The 23,300-nt window shown below is 36.3% G+C and overlaps 1 protein-coding gene across 1 annotated transcript in view; it reads left to right on the top strand.

Moving 5' to 3' along the window:
- Bbox1 (gamma-butyrobetaine hydroxylase 1) overlaps window positions 1–21,473 on the top strand; it is a 58,767-nt gene extending 37,294 nt beyond the window's left edge. Inside the window, exons 5-8 of the mRNA XM_042691521.1 lie at window positions 10,563–10,668; window positions 16,110–16,306; window positions 18,365–18,531; window positions 21,070–21,473. Coding sequence (XP_042547455.1) covers window positions 10,563–10,668; window positions 16,110–16,306; window positions 18,365–18,531; window positions 21,070–21,230 — 631 coding nt within the window. The 3' untranslated portion in view covers window positions 21,231–21,473. The remainder of the gene's footprint in view (window positions 1–10,562; window positions 10,669–16,109; window positions 16,307–18,364; window positions 18,532–21,069) is intronic.
- The last annotated feature ends 1,827 nt before the right edge of the window (window positions 21,474–23,300 follow it).

Here is a 23,300-nt window from a genome sequence, read left to right as displayed (position 1 = left end):
ACTCCTTTTGGAGAAAATTTTTCTAACTCTTGATTGTGTGCTTTTAGGAAAGGGATAGTTGACATCTTGCTAGTCCTACTTGTCTTCATTAAGAATTTTAAAAAACCACAGCAACACCTTTTATTCAATTGTACTTTTTCCCAGATGATTGACAAAATTTTATTTCGAGACATATGTAATGTGATGTTTTTGTAAGTATGTATGCTATGAAATTGTAAGAATCCATCCCAGCCACCCCAGGGGACCACTCACAGACAGGCGTGTGCAGGGCAAGAAGGATTATAAGGTTTATTAGTGGGGCCATACTGCCCACAGGAGACAAGTATGGTGTCTGTCCCTATCCAGGTGGTAGCTCTCGGGCTAGAGGTAAAGGAGGTACTCTGCATGAACAGGTTGGTCTGGATGGAGTGTGGAAGTGGCCAGCTATCCTGGCAGGAACTCTAGGGCAGAGAGGAACTCAGATGTGAATGGAGGTAGGGGTTATAGGCTGCCCCAGGAAAGGTAGTGGGAATAGCTGAGGTCCTGAGGTGGGAAGAATGCCAACAGAAATGATTAACATTCAAAACAAGTTAGCATACCATTAACTCAGGTTTACCATGGGTGTGGGTGTATGCATGCACACACACTGAGGACACTTGTAGTTACAGTCTCTCTTAGCCAAGTTCAAGTGTGCAGTCCATCATTATAAATCAATTATTGCCATCTTTCATATCATGAATATATGAGCTATATGAATACATGAAAGTTTTATATCTGTTGACCCAGATCTACCTTTTTCTTCCATCATACTTAATAGTTACCAACCATTCTACTCTCTGTTCTTGTGTTCTCATGGTGAAATTTAATACAGACACAGAAAAATCGCATAAAGTTAAAATATCACTTGATGAGTTATTATAAAAGCAAATACTTTTAACCATTCAAATCAAGAAATGCAGTATTGGCAGCCACTCTTAATGTCCATGTATGTGTCCCAACCCAAAAGAAGCCCCAAATGCAATGCCTGCCATTTGCTTCTTCACTGTGCTGGTTTCGGGTATCAGCACCCACCTACGCATCTTACAAAACTTCAATTTGCATTTCTTCTTTTCTTAACCTTTTCTTTTTTCTCTCCTTGATGATTAGTTTCAGTAAATATAAATTTACTCCTCAGCACAAATCCTGTGTTAATAGATTTCTATTCATTTGGCTATCTGACACCCGTGCCCTTATAAATTTCTGAGGAAGGGCTCATGGGGACAATATTCCCTGAATTCTGAAATGTTGACAGCATTTTAAGTGCTTTATTTACACTTGAAAATTGGCTTACTTAAATAGAGCATTTTTAGCTCATACTATCTTTACTACTTCTACAAGGCTTTGATGACTTTTCTTTACAAGTAGTTTGGTATTTCACCCAGATGCAAGATCATTTTCCTTGATTATGTCATAGTGTTGGTTGTTTGTTCTGAGGCAGTATTTTTTTTCAGGGAGGATATAGTTTGGTCTTTCAATGTGTCCTTTTTTGTTTGTTTGTTTGCTGAATATCAAGTAATCTTTCTTCCCAAACACCAATGTTTCATACCTATAATCCTAGCTTCTAAGGAGGCTGAGATATGGAGGATTACTGTTTGAAGACAGCTTAGTCAGAAAAGTCTATGAGACTACTTCCCCATAATAACTAAGCAAAAGCTGGAATGGAGGCATAACTCAAGTGGTAGAGCACTAACTGAGCAAACAGCAAACCATCCAAGCAAACAAACATGAGTCTCTAAGTTCAGACCTAGGTACCAACAAAAAATGGAGGGGTTTTAAGTGTTATTTTTTAACTTTTTATTTGCAAAATTGTATTTTTATTATATTTATGTAGTTGTACAAAGGGGTTGGTGTTCAATATGTCAATTTTTTAGTACAATGCATCTTGTAGGCTTTTTTAAAGTACTTACTCTGTTCTTTTGTTTTGGATTCATTCTCTTAGGTCTTCTATTATGCATATATTAAACCTTTGCCTACCCTCTTGTATCTTTCTCATAAATCTTCTTTACATACATTTACAGTTTTATACATTGTATCTCCTTTAGTTTTCATTTATTTTCAAATTTTTGAGTTTCTACTTAGTGTAACTCATTCCTCATACATTGTGCCATTTCTAAAACACTTTTGTATTTATTAAAAGAAATAGAGGTTAAGAATAAAGAAGGATAGTATTTTTCATCTTGTGGGGGATATTTGCTGAGGTAGTTATTGTCTATAGACCTGATATTTTGCTACTTACATTATATTTTCCTTAAAATAATTTTAAGTTTACATAGTAATAGTTCTGTTGCTAATTTTTGTGCTGTTATTTTTACTATTAGGAAGAGACAGGAACCAGAAACCTTTTCAAATTTAGGGTTTTCAGCTCTCACTCCGCGTGCTTCTACTTTGTTGTTGTCTTTCTGCTTTGTTTTCATTGACAATGTTTATTTGCTATGGAGTTTTCTTCACCAAGAGGCAGCAGTATTACAACAGGAAACTGTTTTATTTAGTTTCTAGAAATAGTTAAGGGTGAGAATTCCTGAGATCCAGAATATGCTGATCCCATACCAAAGATACCCCATACTCAGCTGTTCAGGATTGTGTATTGCTGCCATCCTCAAAATGCCCTGTTGTCCTCACTAGTGAGTGTGTGTCTGGGAATTTTTCACATATGCATGAACACCATTGCTTCCTTCTATTTCCTCCTTTACAGATGATGATATGATACCACAGAGCTCTGTGGTTTTACAATGTGTTTGTTTTCAACCCACTTTTATTTTAAGGCTCATGGGAAAATCTTGTCAGATATTGTCCACAAGGTTAGGTAGGAATTAGATGTTCCGTAAGGGAAATTCAGAAAAAAAAATATTAAGAAGTATCTTATATCCATAACCCTAGAATCTTCATTATATATAAATATGTATATGTATATATATGTATGTATATATATATATATATATATATATATATAAAACACAGAGATTTTCCACACTCAATGAATTAAGAAAAATTCCAGGTATGGAATTTTTGTTCATCTAGATTTGAAGGATGGATACCAACCTTCATTTTAAAAATGGAATGAAGCCCTCATTTCAGAAGTGAATCAGTGTGAATTACTGACTGTAATAATTAGGTGACCTTTTAAAATACAAGTTTAGAAATTTTGCCAACTACTGATTACAAACAAAAGCTGCAAAATAAAATGCCCCAGAAAAAGGACATTAATTGCAAACAAAATTATTTGTGGTTTTAAAGTACATAGAATACATGTTATAGATTTTAAAATGCCATTCATAGACAATCAAGAAAAATACTACAATTTACTATTTTAGCATACATGTCTCTACCAAACAACATAGTTGGGGAGTGATTTAAAAGCTACCAGAAAGGAATACATTTGGATTCAGTTTCCTAAAATAACGAACTGTTTTTGTAAGATTTCACAAGACAATAAGGGAAACAGAAATCTGGAGCGAAGCCAAGAACAGCCATAGAGGGAAAAAAAAAGTGTCCCCACCCCAGCTCATGTTGGACATCACTCACTCGTTCCCCTAGGCAACATGCTCTCTCCACTAAGACTCCCCACTTATTTCTCCTCTTGGAATGACCCTTACCACTCTCTTTACCTGGTAAAAGCCCATCCAATCTTCCCTTATTAATTAAATCTCCATTCAGTCTTTATATCTTCAATCACTTTAAACTTGATTCTTTGGCAGATAAAACACAACATTTTGCTTGTTTTTTTTGTTGTTGTTGTTGCTGTAGGATGTTATTTCCATGTAATACAAGCACTGTGTCTATTTTCACTTCAAATTCCTCAGTTCCTATGCCCTGGTATATAGTAACAATGGAAAAATACATAGTGAGAGCTCTTGTGAATTATTGTACCCAGTAATTCCCATGTGGAAAGATCACAATTGTAACTAGTAAGCAATAGTAATTCCTTCAGATTGTAAGCTAAAAATATGGTTTGTTTTAGCTAGGAAATTGTTTTCCAGTTTGGAATTTTAAAAATAAAGCTTGTATCTGGGCATTTTGCTCAGAGTCCAATGTGATGAGTAATAATGCTGAAAATAAGGCACTCTTGTGTAATCTGATGAGAAGAGTTTGTAGTAGGCTGATTGGAGGTTGTCTCTGCTGTTGATAATAAAACCAGTTTTATGCACATAGGAAAGTTTTTCATATACAAATATCACAAAACAGGAATGATTACAAATTAATCAGTATGATTTCCTAAGTATAAACACTAATCAAAAGAATGTAAAATCTATTACTAAAGGTCAAATAGCTAAAACAATTGAAAATGGACACAAAGATTGATTATATAATGAACCCAAAAATTATATTCCAAATTTCTATAAGCAATAAAAGATTCATTTTTGTCATTACATACTATCAATATCACTAATGTCTGATACTAGTCTTATAGGTCTTGGTAAATATAGCTAACCAACATTCCAAGCAATCCAACAAAATATTTTCAAAATTATTAATTTGAAGAATATTGGATTTTAACAAAATAAATGAATAAATAAATATAAGGGAATGTCCTAATGAAATGTTGAATAAGGCATGACTAGCTGAGTGAGGATACTTACTTTTGTTTAAAAGAGTACCTTTGGTGAAAGCAAAACATTTCTACTTACAATTACCTGCATTGCTGTAAGTAAGTCTGTACCATTGTATTAAGACGTATTGCGTTTAGATCTTCAGTATTAGGAGCATATGGTCCCAAACTTCCACTTCATCATGGTAGTTCTTGGCAATCTTCTTGGATTATTGCCTTTCTTAGAACAACATCAAATCAATCTCTACATGAATATATACCATCTCATTAAGACCTCACAACAGTACTTTAAAAAATAGTTTCTACATAAGCCAGTGAACTACGCTTCGATTTATTTCTACCATATTTCCATGGAAGATTGGATTTGGGGTGGGAAAATAAATATTTAAAGTCATAAGGAATCAACAGCAGCCTTCTTGGCACACTGATTTTTATAAGTGCAGAAAGTGAAGGATAGATGACATTTTTAGGATTTTCCTAAACTGTTATTATAACCATAAGGACAATATTTCTTTATTGGAGTTGGTTAGCTCCCTTCTTGTGATACATTATACTGTGTAAGCATAGATATTTAGGTTATATGTCCTATACTACACTGAAAAGTGGTAGAAAAATAAAATCCCTGCTAGTCATTGCTAAGGACACCAAGCCACAAGCCTCCAATTTGTAGAATCCACTCAATGTCTAGAAAACAAAACATTTGTTCTCTGACTAATGTGTGTACTTGAATCTCACTCAGCAAAACTTGTTTGATTTACTCTATATCATATGAGCAACCAAGGGGGTAGGATAGGGAAATATAGATAGACAAATGCAAAACCATCATAACTTTTTTTTATTGGTCGTGGGGTTTGAACTCAGGGCCTCGGTGCTATTCTGAGCTCTTTTGCTACCACTTTGAGTGGTTAATTTGAGACAGAAGTCTCATGGGAACTTTTCTGCCTGGACTTTTTCTGCCACGATCCTCAGATCTCAACCTCCTGAGTAGTTAGAATTGCAGGTGTAAGCCAAAATTTCCATCATTATTTTTAAGAAAATTCTAAAAATGGTCATTTCCTACTGACGGTGTCAACAGTGCCTTGTCTTCTTAGCTGTAAAAATTATTGTATGTGCTATACTCTCATGAAATTATGAAATTTCATGATCTCCTTAGATCTGGCCCTTTATGTTAATTATTTTTGAAATGCCAAGGTTGACCAGAGTTTGGATGTGTAGTTTATATGGGCTGTGGAGTTGCATGAACTTCATAGAGAACATGAATGTCTTAGCCACAATCATTTCCATATAGTGGACAGCCTAAGCTTTCTTGAAATGGGTTTCAACAGGCTATACATCTCTTTCCTTTTTATCCAGTCTCTTTCCAATTCATAGCCACATATGGATGGCTGTTTGACCTGTAGTGAAATATACACTCTACTCATTCTAATTTTAAATGTAAATATACACTCTACTCATTCTAATTTTAAATGTGAAAAGCAGAACAAAATAACTAGTTTTATTCCCAATCTCAGATAACTTGTTTAAAAAGAAAACTCTAACAATGCTTGATAAGAAATGCACTCATTACCTTGCCCATGAAATTGTAACCCCTCTCTATGGTATTTTCACAATAGAAAGAAAAGAAAAGAAAAAAGAAAAAGAAAACTCTACTTTTGCCCATTAGGAAAACAAATCCTAAATCTATGAAGAGACTTTAGGTTATACTCCTGGAAGGATGTGTTTACTGAAGTGTTGTATTTCTTCCCACCCTCCGGAAGCCACCATGCTCTACTCTACCCTGTGTCCTATGAAATCAGATGCCCAGAAAAGTCACCATTCTTTGGCTTTTCATGCAGTATTTATTGGTTTAGCCTTGGCATTGGATTGGATCTTAGGAAAAGAACAAGACTATTCTGAATTGAAGGAGTTTGCACTTCAGAAGAGGAAGCAAGATTATATATGTATATATGTAAATGAAATCTTTAGAAATTGAGCTCTTTAAAAATTGTAACTATGGCCACAAAACATATATTTCAGTTCCAATGAATAAGACTAGTAAAATGTGCTCAGGAGTTGTCAGTAGAGGAATGAGATAGCAAAGAGACTAAGAAAGAGAAAAAGGCAGATGAGCACTGGTGGCTTGCACCTGTAATACTAGCTACTCAGGAGGGTGAGATCTAAGAACTGCAGTTCAAAGCCAGCCTGGGAAGGAAAGTCCATGAGACTCTTATTTCCAATTATCCACCCAAAAACCAGAAATGGATCTGTGGCTCAAAGTGATAGAACACTAGTCTTGAGGACAAAAGCTCAGGGACAGTGCCCAGGTCTTGAATTCAAGCCCCAGTACTGGAACACACACACACACACACACACACACACACACACACACACACACACACACACACACACACACCAGAGAGAGAGAGAGAGAGAGAGGGAGAGAGAGACAGAGAGAGACAGAGAGAGAGAGAGAGAAAGGGAGAGGGAGAGGGAGAGAGATAGAAAGATAAAAAGTCCTAACGAACATTTTTTGTGTATAAGGCATAGGCCTTGCATTTTTGTTATAGCAACTCTACATTAATATCAGTTTCCACTTTACAAGTATATAAGTTGAGACTCAAAAAGAATAAATCACCTAGATTTACATAGCTAGTCAATGATGTATCCAGAATTTGAAGCCAGTCCAGTTTAAATCTAAGAACATAGTCAAGACTCCAGATTGTAAATGAGCTGGGCTTTTAATAGTGGGTGAAGGCAGAAAAAGATAATGCAGGGAGGGGTTGGGGAAAGGGGGACAAGGAACCAGAGAAAATGCAGAAAAGCACAAGCCAATCCAAACGTAATGTGCTAAGATCAACATGGTTCCAGTGATTAATTTACACATGAAAATAGTGGGCAAAGATAGAAAATAGCATCGTGTCCTTCACTGCTAAGTCAGTGGCTTTAACTTTTTTTTTTTTTAAGCTAATAAAAGCTTCTCATGGAGAAATGTCAAGGTAGACATGACATGCTGGGGAGGTTTGTCAGGTGTGATGTATTGCTTGTGTAAATACAAGGGGTAGATGCCATTCAGAGGAAAGCTAAATCATCCAAACAAAGCACTTCTTTTCAAAATCATTTGGCTATCTGTGAATGAAGGCTTTTAAAAGCATAAAAAATAGTTAAATTAGTTACATCAAAATGACTGTACAGTAAGTTCTTTGCTTTAACTTCATGTACCTCCTCAAAAAAGTTAGAATGGGAACTGATTCCTCAACTAGATAGTGAATTTTGATCTTGTGAATCTCAGTAAATGTCCAGTTCTCTACATGGTTTCTCCAATTGGAAGCCTTGGTGCCATTCTGGATTTCATTTAGGTTCTACATCCAATTTGTCTCAGAACCCTATTAGCTCTACCATTAACCTTCAAAGCTGACTATTCTCTGTGATGGCTGCCAGTCCAGTCTTGGTTGCCATTAATGCTCTTTCTTCCCACTATTTCCAAGTATCTTCTACCTACTCTTCAGAAACTAAAGTAAGAAAACTACAACTAGAGCAAAATTGCCAGTGATTCACACCTGTAATCCTAGCTACTCAGGAGATCTAAAGGACATGGTTCAAAGTTATCCTGGACAATAAAAAAGAATTTAAAAAATAAAAAAGTAAAAAGAATTAAAAAAATAAAAAAATAGAATAAAAAAAACTAGCCTGGGGAAGGAACAGCCATTCGAGATTCTAATCTCCAATTAACCACCGAAAACTCTGTATTGGAGTCATGGCTTGAGTGGTAGAGTACAAGCCTTAAGTATAAAAAACACAGGGGCAGCTCCCAGGCCCTTAGTTCAAGTGCCAGGACCAGCATGAGCGCATGCACACACACACACACACACACACACACACACACACACACACACCCTACAAGTACATAATTTACACAATTGAAATTCCCCAGTGGCTTCTCACCACACATAGAGTAAAATCTCAAGTCCTAATCCTAGTCCAAACCCTTCAGGATCTGACTTCCATCGGGAATTGCTGAATCCTACTCCTTTTTAAACATTTGTAACACTGATTTCTATTAGGTCTGATAATTACTCTTTTGCTTATTTTTCTTCCTAGCTCTAATTCTGTATTGAATCTTGGAATAGAATTACTGTTAAGCATATTTTTATTCAAAAATGATTAAAAGCTTGACTCATGACTATTATTCCAGCTACTCGGGAGGTAGACATAGGTAGGGAGATTTCAATTTGAGGCCAGGGAAGAAAAACTATAGCACAAAACCTTACCTGAAAATATGACTAAACCAAAAAGGACTGAGGGTGTGGCTTAAGTGATAAAGAGCCCATCCTAGCTGGCATGAGGCTCTAAGTTCAAATCTTACTACCACAAAAAAAGACAAATGTTTTCCTATGCAAGATTCACCAGCTAGTGTTGAAGGATGCCCAATTGGGTGATAAAGCTACAAAGAAATGCAGGAAATGATCATTATAGAAGTTACCAACCTATCATAGTTAGCATTACTTTGGAAATAAGAGATTTCTCCTGGACCAGGGCATCTGTAAGAGCTTAAAGTTTTATTTCTTGATAAAATAAAAACTGAAACTTCAAGGGTAAAACTAAAAATTCAAAGTGTTTTCCTAAGAGTAGGAATAAGACAAACATGTTAACTTTTGTCATCACTATTGAACATTGTCTTCAAATAAGGGTCAGCCAGAGAAATTCACAAGAAATAGGAATGATATCTAAATGAGAAAGAAAAAATAAATCTCTCTACTCTCAAATAGGATGATTTTATGTATTAAAAACTCAATAGAATCGAGTGAGCAAAAAATGAATCTAGCAAAGTTGCAGTACTAGGAGACAAAAATTAGTTGCTTATATAGGCCAGTAAGAACAATATGAAAAGAAAGTTAAGTCAACAAATTTTGTTTACAACAACATGCAGAAGAGTAAAATATCTGGGAATAAATTTGATGATTAAAAAATAATACAGTGAGAATTATAAAATCTTGCAAATTAAAAGCAATAAATGGATAAGTAAATAAGCAAGTAAAAGTGCACCTATGTGCTTGAGTTAGGAGATATGATATTGCTAAGATACCAATACTCCCCAATGCAGTTTACAGATTCAGTGCAAAATTATGATAACTTTTTTCCTTAGAAATACAAAGACTTTTCCTCAAATCCTTATAAAATTGTGACTGGTTCCAAGCAGACAAAATTCATCTATTGTAATCAGAATAGTATGCTACTGGCATAAGGCTGGACACTGAAGAACAATAGAATTGTTGGATATCTAGATATAAACCCACATATTATGGGAAACTGATGTTCAACAAAAATGCCAAGACTGGGGCTGGGAAGGTGGCTCAGTGGTAGAGCACTTGCCTTGCATGCATGAGGCCCTGGATTCGATTCCGAAGCACTACATAAGTCAAAAGAAAAAAGCTGGAAGTGGCGCTGTGGCTCAAGTGGCAGCGCGCTAGCCTTGAGCTGAAGAGCTGAGGGACAGCGCCCAGGCCCAGAGTTCAGGCCCCACGACCGGACCCCCCCACCAAAAAAATGCCAAGACTATTCAATATAGAAAGAAAGATGGGCTTCAACAAAGACAGATGGGCTAACTGAATATTCTCATGCAAAGGAATGAAACTAGACCCCCATCTTATAAACATACAAAATTAAATTAAAATTAAAAATATGGCATGCGAATTTTGCCCCGATAACTCATGTTAATGCATTAAGCTCTAATAAAAAAAAGAATCTGCTATGTCACCTAGACTTCTTTAATAACTGTAGGCTAGATCAGTACATGAATGCATTATTTTATGTATCAAGAGAGAAAACAAAACACTGTTATTTCTGAAATATTCACTTTAGACAAAAAAAAAACTAGGACTCTTCCTGGCTTCTCATCCTTATGTTAATTACTTCATAAAATTAAAAGTTCCCATCTTCTGCCACATATTAAATTCTTTCTAGCCCATTGCCTCTGACTTTGTGACAACCTGTTTATACATGTGCTTCTTGTCTTTTACAGACACACTTGGCAAGTTCAAGACAAGATAGATGCAAACAATGTGGCCTACACCACTGGGAGGCTCAGTTTCCACACTGATTATCCAGCCCTCCGTCACCCACCTGGGGTAAGGTGAGCTTCAGCATACTTTCCACAGGGCAAGCTAAACACCAATAACCTCCTTCTTTTGAGCCTAGAAGATGAAATTTGGCCAACTGATTTATTTTATGTAAAGCTTCTTTCTCCAAACACAACACTCCAAAAAATTGTCAGTTCTTAAATTGTGAATACCTTTACACGTCTAATAGGACATTTTCATGCATCTTTTAAAAATTGTTTCTTTATGGAAATAAGTCTTAGGATCTTTTGCTGCATCGTGGCAGATTTTAAAACAGAACTGCATCTTGAAATCTTTTTGTAAAAATTTTACTCCGAGAGTTAAAAGAGAAATTGAAATCTGGGAACATAATGTGAAGTTTCACCCCAAAGTCACATGGCCATTTTGCTGCATAACAAAAACCCTAGTTTCAGGAACTGAGGAAGTAAAAACCTCATAGGAAAATCTGCAAGAATGTATTACAAAAGCTACAAACATTGGGAAGAGAATGACCATGCTATCTTTGGAAAACATGTCTTGTCCTAGGAAAAGATGCTCTATGTAGAGCAAAAAAATTCCTCAGAGCCTGGCACTGGTGGCTCAAACTTGTAATACTAGCTACTCAGGAGGCTGAGATCTGAGGATGGTGGGTTGGAAGCCAGTCTGAGTAGAAAAGTCCATGAGACTCTTATCTCTAATAAACTACCCAGAAAATGCTGGAAGTGGTGCTATGGCTCAAGTGGTACAACACTAGCCTTGGGCACACAAAGGCCCAGGGACAGCACCCAGGCCCTGATTCAAGGCCCCAGGACCAGAAAAAAAAATCCTGAGTACAATTTCTGATGGGACATTCTCCTTCTCCATCTCTAAAACTTTCTCCTTTTCCTAAACCAAATACAATTTTGCAAAACCATCCCTTTACCAAAACAAAAACAAAAAATCTATAATCAATAGTTAGAAGACCATCTTTTAAGAGATTTTGGCTCTATGTTTTGAGCTAAATTTAACTGGATGAAACAATCACATACAAATTTGCATCTTTACACATAGAGCTCCCCTATGACCCAGAAGTCCCACTTTTGGGCATTTACGGAAACTATCACAAAAAAGACCATATTAAAGCTACCAGCACAACTATGTTTATTGAAGCATTATTTACCATAGCTAAGATAGGGAATCAACCCAGATGCCCCAGAGTAGATGAATGGATCAAGAAAATGTGATACACACACACACACACACACACACACACACACACACACACACACACTCACACACACAATGGAATTCTATGCCTCCATCAGAAAGCATGACACTGCCCCATTGGTTAAGAAATGGAAAGACTTGGAAAAAATTGTATTAACTGAAGTAAGCCAGACCCAAAGAAACATAGGTCCCCTGGTTTCCCTTATTTGCAATAACTAGTATACATCTAGGATAATCTTACCAGACAAGTAGAAAATGTCAAAGGCTATGTACAAATGACCATATAAGATAATGCTAAGCAAAATGAACCCCAAGATAGGGACACAAGAGGTTTTTTCTTTGTGGCTGTTGTTTTTAATGTACTATGTGATTTTTTTTCTTTTGTATATTCTTCCCCCATGGTATAACCCCTGTTGTCACTGTATTTGATTCGGGTGCCCTTCATCTTGTATATACATTTTTCTAATTTGGGGAGGGGAAGGGAAATAACAAAATGCTGAAACAAGTACACAGGTTGAACCAATGTAACAATGAGATGTACAAGACATTATGTTGAAAAGGAACTTTACAACTTCCTGTGGAGCGGGGTCGGGTAAAGGGGGTAGGGAAGAGTTGGGGAGATAGGAAGGGAAGGGATGGTAGATAAAAATCAAAGGAGGGGGTAACAATGCTTGATAGGAAATGTACTCATTACCTTGCTCATATAACTGTACCCCCTCTGTACAGTATCTTTAGAATAATATATATAATATTAAAGACAAATTGGGGGCAATTCTCATGTTAAAGAAAGAGAAAGGGGCCAAAATAAAAATGAATCTTTTTTAATCATCATCTTGACTGAACATGTTTCCTTTGTGCTACGTGGTTAATCATTGTTCTTGCCAGTATTAGCTAAGTCTAGTATTTGACTTCACATGTTTTAAATTATTCTGTTGAGTGTAAAACACCACATGATTTCTTTGAACTAATTGATGACAGAAAAATGACTCCTATAGTCACCTTTTTGGATGATAGTCAAGAGAGAATACATACAAGTGTGATTTATTCTAAATGTGGTTCAGTTATTTTCTAAAACTCTAATTTTAAAATCCAAACTCATCAAATCAGTTCAAAAAAATGCATGGAGAGATTGGATAGAAGAAAATGAAGGCGATCAGAAAACTAAAGGTCCTATTTGAATTTTTAATTATCTTCTTTGTATAAGTTTACATTTAGTTATGAAGTTAAAATTGAAAGCCAAGAGAAAGATGACAATATGACTTCATAAATATTTCTGACATGTAATATCATGTTAGACATTTTCATAGCATTTTATGCTTTTCAAAGTATTTTTGCCTGTATTACTTTACATAATTTCCTTTAATATTTTGTAAAGGTAGACAGGAATGATCATGTCCTGATTGATGGAAAACTTATACTTCATCCTAAGCCTCTGACTAGTTTTTCCACACATCATAATGGTCCTGAACTTGGATTGCTATTTTCATAATTAACATAATATGATAAATTATTCATAAACATTGTCATACTTTACAAAGTCTTCAAAGTCAGGAATAGAATCATGTGTCTCTATATCTTAAAACTTAATACAATACCTTGTACATTATATTGACATAGTTTATGCTATAAAGAAATAAAGATATACAACAACATTTTACCTGTCTCCATCAGCAGAGGAAACACCAAAAGCTAAATGCCTTGATAGATTTTTTTTCAAGTAACAGAGTGCTAAAATCCTTCAACTCCATTAGAAGAATAAAATAAGAGCACACATTTGTACTATTGTTCGAGATTCCACTCTGAACTATTCAAATTATTTCAAGCTTTGCTGACAAACAGAAGAGTCGATATTGTTCACACTATAGATAAATTTATCTGGAAAATGAGTTACCCTTTAATTCGATGAATTTAGTTTAAATTTAAGATTAAATTAAATGTAAAATCAAATTTGTTAGTCACACCAGTTATATATCAAATGTATCAACTATGTATTAAGTGCACCATGGCTAAGGGAAGCTAGTGATTACTGTATTCGTCATCACTGCAGGAAGTTCTGATGGCCAGCACTGGGGTAGCCCACCCAGGGAGCAAAGCCACACAAATGAGTATTTGTTCCATGCATACTGACTCGGGCATTTAAAGATATTTGCTGCTTCTATTCTATAAGAATTCAATCAGACAATGACTGCTTTTAGCTTATGTCACTCAGTAAAAATGAAGTTTGTACTACTGAATGGTATGTTTGCTTCTACAGCTCGATGTTCTTAAATCATCCATACCAAAACCCATGAAAAACTCTCACTCAAAATAATTTTAAATTATACTCTGTTTTGCTTTCCAAGATGATATAATGTGTAACATTTTCTCCTGAAATTCAGAAAAGTTAATTAACATTGACTCACTATTGGTTTCTCATTTCCAGTGTTTCTTTGGTTAATTCATCCCTCCTTGCCCTACCCTACCTCATTTCCTTCTTTTCCTTACACCTGGACTAGCACATTAAACTCTCAAGTCTGGCCTGTTTCCCCTCAAATACAGTGAAGCCACTGAACTAAATACTAAGCTAAATACTAAAATACAGTTCAGTGAAATCACTAGCCTAATATTCTTCAACTCAGCCTGACTAGGTTACTTCATGGTGATTCCCCTCCATGTAGAATAAAAAGTTTAAGAATCCATCTGACATTTCAGTCTCTCTAGGAAGAAGTCCCAATAACCCTTCCAAACTAATCTACTCCTATTTGTGACTCACTGCTACATAGCCAAACTTTTTGTTACTTTTTTGTAAATTGGCTATGTTTTCAGACCTATCAGCATTGTCACCTATTTGCAATCTCACTCCCTTCCATCTGTCCTAAACACCTTCCATCATCCTTTGTCCTGTTTATACACAACTGCCCCTGTTGGCTTCCCTGACTACTTTCTCATCAAGTGCTCATTCTTTGCAACCCTTCTGACTTGTGCCGTTTGTTTAGTAGTAAACACTATAATGCCTCTTCTATGTCTTCAACTGAAACAGGTTTGAACCTTGTAGAATGAATTATTTTTTAAGTCCATTTATAATATCCCAGATCCAAAAGAGACTCCAAAGGGATACAGGTGGACCCATTGCAACAATGAGAAAAATGAACTGTACAACTTTGGTGCGCAGGGTGGGGGGGGATGGGGAGGATTGGGTGGGGGGGCCGGGGGAGGACAGGAAGGGATGGGAAGGGGAAACAAAGGAGGAGGCTACAATGCTTGATAAGAAATGTACTCATTATCTTGCCCATGTAATTGTAACCCCTCTGTACAGTATTTTCACAATAAAAAAATTAAAATTAAAAACAAAAGAGACTCCAAGACACCCAGTTAAAGGAACTAGAAAGTTTATTACAGTGACACAGGGTCTGCTTCCTACTACTGGGATAGTAGGAGAATTGAGCTCAGGGTAGGCTGGGTTTTTATAGGGGTAGGTTACACAGAGTTACATAGATGAGCTATGCAAAGCAGGCTTGGAACATTTTCATTGGTTATGGTTATATGACCTTTAAATTCATTTGTTCTTTATGGTAAATAGCCTACGTAATAATTTGCAATAGGCCACCCATAGTGGGACCATTTGGTGGTGGTCTTCAATTGGAGGACAGTGGTGATATCACCTGTGGGCTTAAGGCCTTGCTACTAGAGGGAAGCCAGCAAGGTTACAAAAGCAAAAACACAGCATTGAGTTACAGGAGCATAGGCAAAACATAATCTTGACTTGGCCAGAATGACGATACTATCACTGTTATTGACACTATTACAGAAATGAGTTTTATTATAAGCTCCTGACTAATACAGCAACTCAGTGCAGCTGGTGATAAGCCTCAAGGTTGTCAGTAGCCTTCTGCAAAGTTGCCAACTTGGTAAACTTGAGTGAGGGAGAGATGTTCTTTTGCTTTTGAGCAAGGATGGAAAAGGGACAAAAGCTGACCTTTGTCTGGGGTTTTTCTTTACCAAGAGGTTTTGCCCTTTATCAATAATTTTGTTCTGTTTTCTGATTTCACATTTTTGTTCTCGTGGATGTCCTTCTTTTCCAAGGAAAAGAGGGCTGGGGGAGGGGCTGAAGCCAACAGCAGGAGGGGCTGAGGCCAGACCACAGGAAGACCTTTCTGCCAGTGAGTAGCAACTCAGATCTCACACATTCCTACTTTTGGAATCAATAACAAAATAACCAAAAGAAAAACCAGTAAGTGCTAGTATTTTTAAATCAATTTCTCCATTTTCTCCATTTCTTCTTCCAGGTTCAGCTTCTACACTGCATAAAACAAACAGTCACAGGAGGTGATTCTGAAATTGTGGATGGCTTTCACGTGTGTCAAAAGCTCAAAGAAAAAAATCCTCAGGCATTCCAGATTCTGTCTTCCACCTATGTAGACTTTACAGACATTGGAGTGGATTACTGTGATTTTTCTGTACAGTCTAAACACAAAATCATAGAGTAAGTACTCTTTAGATATTTTCCATAGTAGTAAAACAATTAACAACAAAACTTTTATTACCTTATCTTGAGGTTTAGTGTTTTTTTTTTCTTTCTTGCTATTGTTTCTAACATATTTATAAGGTACCATATGATTTTTTTTTTGCTTTGTATATCCCTCCCCAATGGTATACTCCTGTTTTCAGTGTATTTGATGTTGGTATGATTTGGGGAGAGGAAGGGATACAGGTTGACCCATTGCAACAATGAGATGTACAAGATGCTATGTTGGAAAATGAACTTGACAATTTAGGCAGGGCAGCGGGGAGGACGAAGAAGGGGCAGAGAGTGTAGTTTTGGAGATGGGAGAGAAGGGATGGTAGGGGAAAAGCAAAAGAGGAGTCAACAATGCTTGATAAGAAATGTACTCATCACCTTGCTCATGTAACTGTAACCCCTCTGTACAGTATTTTCACAATAAAATACTTATTTTAAAAAAACTTTTATTACCCTAAATTTTAACCAACAGAAATATCCTGTGTACTCCATAGTTTTACTTTTTACTTTAGAACAAAACAGGAAAAAGTATATTCACCCTAATCAAAACTCTTTACCAAATTACATTAAGTATGTTCTTAATATTTAAAGAAAAAAGTAACTTCATGTAAACTTTGTTTTTAAAACCCTATTGGTTATAAGTTCAACCAATGAATTCAAATCCTTTCTAACTAGCTGTTTGTTCCTTTATTCAATGACTTGCCCTTGCTGATCCACAGCTTGTTTTTTCAGGGTAAGTTTTAATAACTCCTTTTTACAATTTAATATGAATATAGAGTTAATCTATGAATGCCCCTACCACGGTGCTAGGCTAAGAAAATTCCTTTCTATAATATCCATAAACATCAATTGTTTACTGGTGATAGATTGCTATTTCAGTTCTAAGTTTCTAGAAACCAACACAAAAGGACAACAGAATCACTTCCAAGATCTAAGATGCTTCTAAAATCTGAAATAAATTTCTCTTTGGATCCTCATAAAACAAGATGCAGTAGGCAAGACCGGTATTTCCACAACAACTTCAAGTCCCATAAAACATTGCACACTTAGTGAGACATGCTATTTCAACTAGTAAGAAATATTTCAACAACAGCTCTGTAGGAAAATAATATCTGTTTTATTTTTAAATATTTGTCTTTTACACATTATGAACAGCTACATGCATAGCCAGTTATTTACATCTCATAGCTTTTCCCTCTTCCTCAATATGAAAACGTGCATTCGCCTTTTCATTTTATTGTCTTGTTATGTACAGGAATTTCCTGCTTGCTAAGATACAATTTGGGACTTAAGAGAGTGGTAGGGTGCATACCTAAGTGTGAAAAGGCCTGGGTTCAATTTCTAACACCATCAAAGAAAAAGGAAGAAAGGATGGAAGGAAAGAAGGAAGGAAGGAAGCAAGCAAAGAAAGAAGGAAGGAAGCGAACTTGTCTTTTGTTTTCTAAGAGAGTAAAGACAAGGTAATAAGAAAGAGAATGTATTACACTGTTACATTAAAAACATTCAGTTTTTTCTATCTATCTGAAGTGTGTGTGTTACTGGAAATTGAACCCTGGGCCTGGAAAGTATTCTTTCACTTTAGACCACTTGTTTGTATTTTGTTTCTACAATCAGTTCTACTAATGGCCAAAACAAAACCCCAAAAGCATTACTTAAGACCTTGTAGATGAAATGCTTTCTAAAGCAATTGACCTATGAACTTGTAACATAAAAAGGATTTTACTATAAAAAACCCAGAATGAATTTTACTAACAACACCTTTTTAACTTGAAACTTTCTGTGACACCTGTTTTAAGTTAAGTTGAATCCTCCTGACATGTAGGAAGTTTTCAAAAAACATACGATGAATGGAAGGGTGAAAATTAACATATTATACCACAGGTAACCTTATGATATGATGTCCACATGTTTTGATTCTTGAATTACCAGAATAAGATGTATCTTCCAAGGAACCTTAACCCTTACAAATACAGATGAATATTTTGGAAAGTGCATATTAACTATTTCTCTTAAATAAAACAGGTTAGATGATAAAGGCCAAGTGATTCGCATCAACTTCAATAATGCAACTAGAGACACAATATTTGATGTGCCTGTTGAAAGAATCCAGCCCTTTTATGCTGCTCTAAAGGAGTTTGTTGACCTTATGAACAGCAAAGAATACAAGTTTACCTTCAAGATGAATCCAGGTGAGTGAAGGCATTTTCTCACACAAGTGGAAAGGATGAGCTTATTTGTTTATTATTGTTTTTTTTTCAATCTTTCCCATCTGGAATCTTGGTCAGTTGTTAACTTGCCTAAATAACAGATTCCTGACCCCTATCTCTGCTCAGTTGACTCCCCAGACTTGAGATTAATCCCTTGAGATTATTCCCAAAGAAGTTCATAAGCATTCCAAAATGTAAGATCCTCCAACCTGAATAACAAATACTTGAAATAGAAGCTGTAGGCCACATGAAATCCCGTTTGATGCTAAGACTCAGGTTTTGTGTATTCTATCTTGACAGCCCTATCAAAACAAGCTGAGAGTTGGATTTAATTCTCTTAATCAGCTGAACAAAATTTTTCTTAGTTCTCCTATTAAAATATGTAATATTTATTCATAAAATTTGCTGGCAAAGATAGTAATATTCCAAATAAAATAGAAGTTGGCATATTCTAGCTACTTGCTAAACCATCTCTACTAACTGAAGTACCATGAAACTTAGGCCTTGATAATTTTTTAATTTATTTTTATAATGGACAAATAAAATTATGTATATTTCAGGATGGGAAGGTGGCTCAGTGGTGGAGTGCTTGCTTCACATGCATGAAGCTCTGGCTGGGTTCGATTCCTCAGTACCACATAAACAGAAAAAGCCAGAAGTGGTGCTATGGTTCAAGTGGTAGAGTGCTAGCCTTGAGCAGAAGGAGCTCAGGGAACAGTGTCCAGGCCCTGAGTTCAAGCCCCAGGACTGGCAAAAGAAAATTATGCATACTTAACATATACATCCTGTTGTGACATATGCATGTATTATGAAATAGTTAAATTGAGCTAATTAATGTGTGAATTTTTAAAATAATTACCAATTTTATGGTGGGAACATATAAAATCTACCTTTTTATCAACTTTCCAGAATGTAGTACATTGTTATATCTATACTCACCATATTATAAAATAGATCTCTTCCATAAAAGGACTTTGTTTCCTATACGAAAATGCATAATTTCTCTCTGCTATTGATTGTTTCACTGGAAGATTCTTTTTACTTGCAATTGCTTTTTTTTGGGGGGGGAGGGGAGGGGTCAGGTTGTGGGGCCTGAACTCTGGACCTGGGCGCTGTCCCTCAGTTCTTTAGCTCAAAGCTAGTGCTCTACCACTTGAGCCACAGCGTCACTTCCGGCTTTTTTCTTTTTGCCTATGGATGCTGAGGAATCAAACCCAGGGCCTCAAGCATGCAAGGCAAGCATTCTACCACTGAGCCACCTTCCCAGGCAATTGCTTGTCTTTCTTTTGCTTTTTTTCTTAATAATTTTTTTTTGGGGGGGGAGGGTAGGTCGTGGGGCTTGAACTCTGGGCGTGGGCTCTGTCCCTCAGCTCTTCAGCTCAAGGCAAGCGCTCTACCGCCTAAGCCACTTCTGGTTTCCTGGTGCCTAAGCCACTTCTGGTTTCCTGGTGGATAAAGGAGGAGGATGCAATGCTTGGTAAGAAATGTATGCATTATCCTGCCCATGTAATTGTAACCCCTCTGTACAGTATGTTCTCAAATAAAATAAAATAAAATTTAAAAAAAAAAAAAAAAAAAAAAAAAAGAGTTTCATGGACTTTCCTGCCCAGGCTGGCTTCGAACTGTGATCCTCAGATCTCAGCCTCCTCAGTAGCTAGGATTACAGCGTGAGCCACCGGCGCCCGGCTTAATATTCTTTCTTTTGTTTTCTTGAGGGGAAAAGTTTTATAATGCTTCCCAGGCTGGTCTCAAACAATTCTGGGCTTAAACCATCCTTTTACTTTAGCCTGGGACTATAGACACACACACCACACTCAACTGAAATTGCTTTAGAATTAATTGGCATAGTAAAGTAACACTAAAACTGTGATAAATTTACTGGTGTAAAGGAACAGCAGGTTGATTTTAAGCATGGCAGCACGCACCATTAATGCACCATAAGGAAAAAAATGCAAAAATAGAAGACAGGATCCAAGCTCTCGCATTTAGTGATAGTATAGCTTTGGACAAGTTTCCCAACTTGAGAAAGTGCAGTTTCTCACATTTTTTCCCAGTGTTTCTTAAAAATAAAAGCATTAGGAATGTAAATACATATAAATAAAAGTGCTAGGTATGAAAATAAAGCAAAAGTAAATAGATATACAACAAATATAGAATACCAACCAAGTTGTTACTACCCTTATAATCATAGAAAGCTGTTAAACATGTCTAATTAAGCAATAAGTAACGATCAGTAGATAAATAAGGAAGTTTTTCACAGAGAAAATATTTTATGTAGGAATTATTTTAAAATGAACCACCCAGGAGCCCACCATGCTAGGTAGTTTAAAATACCATAATGCCTACAGCATTTCACATCCAGGAACTCATTTGTGTTAAAAATGAAACAGATATATTTTTATAAAGGAATACATGTGTGCTGTCTCTTGATGTGAACCGAGTAGCACATTTTGAATGCTACATGTTCTAGCTTTGTAAATCATTTAAACACGAATTACTAATATTTAAAACCTCCCCTAGGTGATGTGATTACTTTTGACAACTGGCGTCTACTTCATGGTCGGCGTAGCTATGAGGCAGGAACGGAGATATCCCGCCATCTCGAAGGAGCATACGCTGACTGGGACGTGGTCATGTCCAGGCTTCGCATCCTAAGGCAGAAAGTCAAGAATGGGAACTGAATTTCATGTCTTCTCATTTTAGCAAGAGACTAATGACTGTATTTCTGGGGCAATGGCATAGTTCTTCACTACGGTGACCTGTCTCATTTGAACATTAATTTCTTTGTCATTAAGCTTGTAACTACTGTCTCTGCTCTTTTCCTGTAGTCATACTTCAGTGTAAACTAGTTACCCGGTTAAAGCAGTGTGCTTCTTCCCCAAATAAAGCAATCCTTCTGTTCTGTTATATATGTGTTCTAATTTCCTTTGCCAACACAGAAAAGCCTGCAACGTCCCTACATGTAGTTTTTGTATCAACTAAAAAATTTCTTCAGATAAAGATTTTTTTTGTATATAAGTTTATCTGATTTGGGGATGGGAAAAGGAATGACAGAAATGGTGAGACAGAGGGCAAAGTGTGAAGCAGTATAACAGTGATACTCACAAGACAATATGGTAGTAGAAGGGTGTAGGGGGAAAGGGAAAGCAGGAGAAAATGAAGGAAGGGGTAACAATGTTCAGCAAGAATTGTACTCATTTCCTTACTTATGTAACTGTAACCTGTCTGTATATCGCCTTTACAATAAAAAAAAAAAAAATAACACCTTGTTTTAAATAAAGTTTTCCATTCAAATAAAACTTGTTTCATAACATAGTTCTGCTTTGTGACCTTACAGAGACACATAGCTGTCACACAGGCCTGTGAAAAGACTTCATGTTTTCAAAGATCTATTTTATTTACTCTTGTTATAAAATTCTAATACACAAGTTTCCAGACCTTACTAACTTGACCACCTTAACATTTTTGGTACTATCTAAATAATGAAAGCCAACGCAAGCAAACAAGAATTATAAGAAAATCTAGTCTTCCTAAAATTCTCTTGTACCACCACTCCAAAAACAATATTCCCATGATATGCCACCCTCCTTGCTTACACCTGTTGATGGATCTTTTTTTTTGTTTGTTTCTTGCCTTGAGCCAACATCTGAAAGAGAAAACCCAAGATGCCTACGGCACTCATGAATGGACAGATGTTTGCTAATCTGGACAGCTTCAGCTGCTGGTCTCAGCTCTCTCAAGGATACTTCCCCAGCTCAGTGGCAGAACGGGTGTCAGAAACAGTCACAGAGGTGCCCATGGCAAAAGGAAAGGTTTAGGATTACTATTTGCATATATCCTAGTGTACATAGATACTTTAGTCTGTAGAATTTTAGACTTAACACCCTGTTTCTTAAAGTCATAATCACTGACACCACTGCATAGTTCTAGCTTTTCCCTTAAGGTCACATTTAAATGTTACTTGCATTCATGATTTACCACGTTTCACACTTGAATTTTCTATAACTGGGAATCTGTATCAAGATCATCTTTATCCTATGCCAAGAAGCCCTTATGACATGCTGAACTCTGGCATTAAATCCACATCTCCAGTCCAAACTTCTTCCCTTATAACATTGTCACTTTCTTGGACTTTCATTGTCCTTTCCTGTCATCTGTAGTACATGACATGTTTGATTCCTTTGAACTTGAAAAGGAATTCCTCCAAGTCTTTCCATTTCCTAACAAATGAGGTGATATTCTTTCTGATGGAGGCAGAGAATTCCATTGTTTAATACTATATTTTCTTCATCCAGTCATCTACTGAGGGGCATCTGGGTTGGTTCCATATCTTAGCTATGGTAAATAAGGCTGCGATAAACATAGTTGTGCTGGTAGCTTTAGTATGGTCTTGTTTGTGATCATTTGGGTAAATGCCCAAAAGTGGGATTGCTGGGTCATAGGGGAGCTCTCTATGGAGTCTTTTGAGGAACCTCCATACTACTTTCCAAGTGGTTGAACAAGTTTACACTCCCACCAACAATGCAGTAGGGTTCCCTTCTGGCCACATCCCCTCTAGCATCTGTTGTTTATTAGAGTTCTTGATTATAGACATCCTAACTGGGGTGAGGTTGAATCTCATGTTGTTTTGATTTGTATTTCTTTTATGGCCAGAGAAGTTTAGCATTTCTTCATGTGTCTATTGGCCATTATTTCCTCTTCGGTGAAGTTTCTCTTTAAGTCTTTAGCCCACTTATTTATTGGGCAGTTGT

Source organism: Dipodomys spectabilis, unplaced genomic scaffold (assembly GCF_019054845.1).
Source record: "Dipodomys spectabilis isolate Male_0828 unplaced genomic scaffold, ASM1905484v1 ptg000145l, whole genome shotgun sequence".
NCBI lineage: Eukaryota > Metazoa > Chordata > Mammalia > Rodentia > Heteromyidae > Dipodomys > Dipodomys spectabilis.
This window is presented reverse-complemented; position numbering and strand designations above follow the sequence as displayed.